The following is a 7,049-nucleotide window of genomic DNA, read 5'->3' on the forward strand; positions in this document are numbered from 1 at the left end:
TTTCAATCTGGCTAATTGATTTGTTAAAATATGTTGAGTTTTACAACTAAAGTGAAGATTACATCCAAACTTCAGGGAGATCAAAACCCTTGGAAGTTGGGTGCAAATATATAGGAAAATATTACTATCGGGCGTAGAATTGAAAATTTTAGAGGGACAGATCTGCATTTCTTCTCTGGTTTTATGTGCTTGCAAAAGTCTTTATGGTATTAGAGCACTGAGCTCAAGCTTATTCGAGCTTTCATACTCCTGCTAATTTTTCGTTCGGTTCTTCTATATGAACCCGATCCTTGGGAAATGTCTAACTTCTATTCATTTGAAAATCACAACTCCTCTTCCCTATCTTAAATCTTTGACAAGGAATTAAATCAGCAGACAACTACCCAATATAGAAGGAACAAATCCTCAAAGTCTTTAGGGCAAATGGGTTTCTAAGTTTCCTGGACAGCAACACACCATGCCCTTCAAAATTCTCAGAAGGAACCACGGATCCACTGGTTACGAACCCACATTCTGCTTCCTGAATCTTAATAGAACAAAACCTCACAGCTGCGCTCTACTCCATAGTTTCCACATCAATACTACCTTATGTTGTGCATCTACTTAAATTTGGCTTACTATTGCCAAACGCCTGTAGACTACAAACTATTTGAGACTCATCCAACTAAAGAATGAGCTCCATCACCTATCGAAGAACAATCCGAAAATGATGCAATATCTCTCTAGCATCGAGACTCTGGTCGAAAACATCACCGATATCGATGGACACCTGGATCGTGAAGATATTATTATCTACACAATCAACAGTCTTCCCGCTACCTACAAAACATCCAGACAACAATTCATACTCAACTACAACCTATTGACTTAGATGACTTATATTCACTTCTCTGTAGTGAGGAGATCAACATAACAAGTGATAACCAGAAACTAGACCAAACTTCTAAGCCTCAACTAGCTCTCAAAGCCACCCGTGGTCAGACGTTCTCTCCTGCTCAAGGCAGTGGCATAACTCAGAACAATCCTCGTTCCAAGGGTGGCCGAGGCACACCCCAACACTTAATGACTTGCCAAATCTGTAACAAGTTGGGTCACTCGATCTCTCGACAGCCACACGTCGCAATCAGTCCAACATTGAGTATATTCTCCCAAACAAGCCTTCCAAACAAAATCCTCAAATTAGATCTTGGATTCTAGTGCTACAACGCATCTTACTTCAGATTTTAACCACTTAAAATTTGCTACTCCAGCAAGTCACTGTGGACACCAATCAATCTGTGCTTGTGGTACATACTGGTGATGGCATCCTTTAGACACCTCACCATAAGCTCCTCCTACCTCAAATATGGTATGTTCGATCTCTTTTCTATAATCTATTATTTGTTCATAAATTGATTCATGACAATAATGTTGCTATCCTCTTTGACCAAAATGGCTTTACTATCTTGGATCCCAAGACGAAGAAACCTCTAATCTAGGGAACCTGTTTTGATGACTTGTGCTCGATCTCCTTTCTTCCGCCCAACCCCTGCGCTCTTGCCACCTCCACACAACAGTTGACTCTCTGCACAAAAACCTTGTACATCCATATCCAGATGTTCTCAAGCTACTCTCCAAAATTCAACTCAACTTAGGCATAGAAATACATCCTTCTATATATAATAGTTGCAGTTGCAAAAAAGTTATAAACAACCTCTTTTGTTTCCTACTTTACATACATATGCATCTTTGCATTTAATACACTGTGATGTATGGGGTCCAGCCCCAATCTCACCTACTCAAGGTTATAAATACTAATTACTTTTTGTTAATGATTTCTCGTATTTTTTTTGGGTGTTCCCTCTGATGTATGGGGGTCAGCCCCAAAAGTATTCGATTCATTAAAATGATTCAAACTCGATTTAATACAACTACACATATACTTCGATCTGATGGTAGGGATGAATAGAAAAATGCCTTCCTTCAAAACTTCCTTCAACAAAATGATATCCTCCATCAATTTTGTGCCCTCATACTCTAGAAAAAAATGGGGTTGAGGAACACAAACACTGGCACCAACGCCTCCCTTCCCCTTCATTTTCGGGCAGACGATGTCCTTGCCACAACTTATCTCACTAACAAAATGCCATCTAAAAATACCAAATTCCAATCCCTATATGAACTCCCTATCAACATCAACCTACCTATTCTAATCTCAAAGTGTTCGGATGTCGGCGTTAGCCATGGCTATGACCTTATACAACACATTTAAACTTGCACCCCGCTCTTAGCCTTGTGTATTCCATGGGCATTCCCCTAACCATAAGGGCTTCAAATGGTACCAACCCAGCTCTGAGAAGTTCTAAATTACTCGGCACGTTACCTTTGATGAAAATACCATTTCATATCAATCATCCCCCTCTTCTGCTACACCTCCATCACAATATATTTACACGGTTATTCTTCTCCTACTTGTTCCCCCAACCGTATGCTTCCCATCGCTATCACTATCTAAAAGTGACCTCCCTCTCCAACAACTCACGATACTCACACCCCTCAAAAAACCGTCCACTACTCCAATCCCACTTGATTCAGTGCCAACACCATTACCTCCAACAGTGAATCCCACTCTGCCCCATCATATGCTAACCCGCATGAAGACCAACCATATGAAGCTCATTACCAACCTAAATCTTCTGCATCAATTTAAACACCCTCCAGATCTGGCTTCCTACACACAGACAACCAAGCATGCTCAATGAAGTTCCACCATGAATGACAAAATCTTTGCTCTTCTGAGTCATGGTGCTTGGGTATTAGTTTCACCATTGGTGAATCAACCGATCTTTTAGTGTCGCTGAACTTATTGCATGAAATACAATTCAGATGAAATAGTGGCAAGGCATAAAGCCATAATCATCATGCAAATCTATTAATCAAGAATACGAAGTTAATTACCACGAGACATTTAGTCCAATGGAAAAGATGACTACCCTTCATGTGTTCTTCACTATTGCTTTCAATAGGCACTGGCCTATGTCACAATCTGATGTTTCCAATGCTTTTCTCCACGACACATTACTTGAAAAGGTATATATGAAGCAACCGGTAGGTTATATCGATTCATAATTTCGAAATTACGTGTGCTTACTTAAAAAGACATTATACGGCCTCAAACAGTCTCCGCAGCAATGGTTTGCAACTATTTCGGACTTCTTTATACGAGAAGGTTTTCAAATCAGCAAGACAGACCCCTTGTTGCTCATCTCACAAAATTCCGGTCCCAAGGTCTTTATACTTCTTTATGTCAAGGACATATTAATTACTGGGGAAAGTATGGCAGCAATTCGATCCCTTACCACTCGCCTTAGCGCAAAATTTCAAGTCAAACAATAGGGCTCCGTCTCTCAATTTTTAGGCATTGATGTCACTCGAATAGAAAATTTCTTATTTCTTGGCCAGCATAACTATCTTACTCAAATCCCTCTCCAATCCAACAAGATGAAGCAGGGCAATCTTCAACATAACACTCATCCTTTAGCGAATCCTACTGAATTTTGAAAGATCACGGTGGCACTTCAATATTTAACAACCGCGCACCCAAAGATCACATTTGTTGTGAACCTCCTATGCCAAAACATGTATAATCCAGCCAACTATCATTTTCAGCTTTTGAAACAGGTCTTACGGTATTTACATGATCCCACCAACTATCATTTTTAGCTTTTGAAACAGGTATTATGGTATTTACATGGCGCCATAGACTATGGTCTCAATAACTAACATGGCGATCTAACCTTAAACACCTACACAGATATGGATTGGGTTGGGAACACGACAAAACCACAAGTCCACCACTAGTCTTTGTATGTTCCTGGGTAATACCCCTATATCGTGGATAGTTAAAAAGCAACATATCGTTGCCCATTCCTCCACCGAAGCCGAATATTAGCGGACGCAACCTCAGATATAATCCGGTTGCAAAGCCTTCTCACTGAATTTGGGGTATTTCAACCTCGTCCCACAAAGATCTCCTGTGACAATGTCTCAGCTATGGCCATCACTACTAATCTGGTGTTCTATGCTCATACCAAATATATCGATATAGACTGCCACTTCATTCGTAACCAAATACAATATGGCTCCCTTCAAATTCACTACCTTAATACACAGGACCAACCCACTGATATCTTCACTAAACCTCTGCCGAAACAAAAGTTTAAGTTTGCTCCAAATCTCATCAGCTTGAAGGCGGTAACAACCCAATCACAAAATGTTATGGTGACGCAGACTTGCGGTATAGCCTAAGGGCAAGGCAAGTAAATCTCCAACTCAAAAAACCTCTCCTACACAAGTATACTTACGGATTACTATACGGTAAAAAGCTACGGGAGAATGAATTATTCAAGGTACCTTCCTCTACCTCTTTTCTCTCTGCATTTCTTCTCTGATTTTATATGCTGGCAAGATTCTTATAAACAAGCTTCAAATGACACGCAATTGTCTCAACTGACTTATAAGATTCCAAGTTCATCAAGCTAGAGAACATAAAACCAAAAGTATTGCTCCAAAGCCATTCATGTATTTCAACACTTCACTCCTAATTTCCTATACAGCAATTTACAACATCAAGCATCAACCACCCCAACCACTCATAACGGAAACCAACCCTCGTCTAAGCCTCATGTAACTTTGTTCCCCACAGACAAAATCAACAACAAGACCATTCTCACAAAGCGAAATTCGAGAGTTTTCCATTTCCCCAAAAATGTATCTCGGATTAAAAGAGTTGGTCCGGATTCAACAAAATCTATGGTCGAAGAAAAGAGGAAAGGGATTAGACTTACGAGGACGGCACGGTGGGCGGGGACGGCGGGGGTGAGGGCGGCGTTAGCTCCGTCTTGTGATTCGGACACGCCGTGGAGCAGCAGATCGGCATTGGAGTTGGCGAAGTGGGAGTCGACAGGCGGGGAGAGGCGGAGGAAGGCAACCTTTGCTTTTAGGTCTTCGATTTCGCGCTTCAGCTCTTCCTCTGTCTCGCTCGCCTCCTCGTAGCATTCCTTGCAGGTTCCAGCGTCCTTCTCCTTGTACTCTTCTCGGCACGACTGGCACCACATTCTCATATTTCTCTAAATCGACTACCCTCGGTGGCCGTGGGGGAAGCTGTATTTATTGAGGGCCATTTACATATAATCTATAATATACTGTATTTATAATTTCTTAATAACACCCAAAACTTTTTAATAGCACAAAAAGATTACTGTTTTCATTTCCGACTATAATAGTAGGGCTGTCAAAAAGGCTTGTTGTTCCTCACTAGCTCGGGTCGAACTCGTTCGTTAAGTTAATGAGTCGAACACGAACAACACGAATTTATTTGTTCGTGTTCGGCTCGTTTTGACTCGACATACTACTAATTAATTAATTAATTATATATACATATATATATATATATGAGTAATATTTTTAAAAAATTTAATTGACTACAAGGCTGATGCTACAAAGATTTATAATCAATTAAAAGTATTAATGAAGAAAATAGAATAAAAATTATTAGTTTAGATTTAAATGATGTTTTAAATCTTGCTTCAATCCTTAACATCTTATGGTTACGTGATTAGGGTTGTCAAAACGACTCTTTGTTCATGAACGGCGCGTGTTTGGCTTGCTAAGCAAACGAGCCGAACACGAACACACTTTTTAAGCTCGAAATATGCCCCTCGTGTTCGGCTCGTTTACACCCCTATATAAGAGGATGAAAAATCTCCCCATTTTATTCACTTAAATTTCTCTACTTTTCCTCTTTTGTTATTTTTCTTATTTTTGTGGTAGGAGTAACAACCAGTCTTATAGTCACCGAAAAAGTAAAAAATTTTATGTCCGGACATTGCACGTCCTGACGGCCAACCAATGGGTGTCACGTCGCCATACACGTCAGCATCGGGAGACGTGAAGTCCGACGGTTGGCCGTCCGGACGTGCAGATATCCAGATGTAAGTTTTTTTCCCGAAAAAGAAATAAATGTTCTTATTCAAACTGCCCTAACCTCTACTTCTCTAAATCACAATTCTATATTTCCTATTGATTTCAACATACCGACTGTCTTAAGTTGGTAAAATTCTGCTTACCTTGCCTAATGTTACCACTGTCTTAGATCTTACTATTTCAAATTGGTTTGTTCATAATCGTTAAGAAGTTCCTACAGTTGTTATTTAAGTTTATAGCACTAATCTTGAGCAAATATACTTTGATATTCATTTCATTCGATTCAAGATGTTCCTACCATTGTTAGTGCTTCGAATCATTCCTCCTCTATTCCTCACATTTTTAAGACGAAGAAAGGTAGATCTAAACAGGGCAACTCAAAACACTAGTTTCGTTTAGGTTTTACTCAAATATTCTTGTTGAAAATGTTCGTGAGTTTAATAATGAGAGTTGTATTGTTAATTGCATAAAACTTGTTAAAAATAATAAGATTGATCTTATTTATCTTCATGAAGCTAAAGTTTTTCTCTCAATTTCCGGCATTTTTTATTAATTGTTTTAAAGGTTTTTCAAATAAAAATAGCATTGATAATTTTAATTATGTGGATAATGGATGTATAAGGGTGAAATGAAATCATGCTAATTTGACCTTCTTGTCCTAATATTAGGACTCAATATATCCATAGTCATGTTTCTTATTCCACATATGTTAACTTACGCATTATTGTTGTCTATGTTGATAACAATGCTCAAATTTGAAAAGATTTGTGGAACTCCATTATTTCCCTTGTTGACAATATGAATGGTGCTTGGATTCTTCTAGGGGAATTTAATTATATTCATGGATTAGAGTAAAAAATTTGTGGCTTATATTATATTCCAGTAAGCTTATTGATTTAACAATTGTGTTCTTTCTTCTGGTCTTTTGGAGATTCGAAACATGGTGATACCGAAACTAGTAGGAAGAACCGTGGAACACAAAAGCAAACATTTATAAATGTAGAAATAGGATTACAATACGACTCAAACAAAAAGGGAATACATTAATAGGTGAATCCCCCGATTAGGGAGGTAGGAAGATGTTT

General features: G+C 38.9%; 1 protein-coding gene across 1 annotated transcript; it reads right to left on the reverse strand.

Moving 5' to 3' along the window:
* Nucleotides 1–4,826: 4,826 nt before the first annotated feature.
* LOC110035662 (BTB/POZ domain-containing protein At4g08455-like) lies at nucleotides 4,827–5,148 on the reverse strand (the record flags this gene model as incomplete). The annotated part of the gene is made up of 1 exon (XM_020739930.1): nucleotides 4,827–5,148. A coding segment is annotated over exon 1 (276 nt), but the record flags the coding sequence as incomplete, so codon positions are not given.
* Between the last annotated feature and the right edge of the window lie 1,901 nt (nucleotides 5,149–7,049).

This window comes from Phalaenopsis equestris, unplaced genomic scaffold (genome assembly GCF_001263595.1).
Source record: "Phalaenopsis equestris unplaced genomic scaffold, ASM126359v1 Scaffold198928, whole genome shotgun sequence".
In the NCBI taxonomy this organism is placed as follows: Eukaryota; Viridiplantae; Streptophyta; class Magnoliopsida; order Asparagales; family Orchidaceae; genus Phalaenopsis; species Phalaenopsis equestris.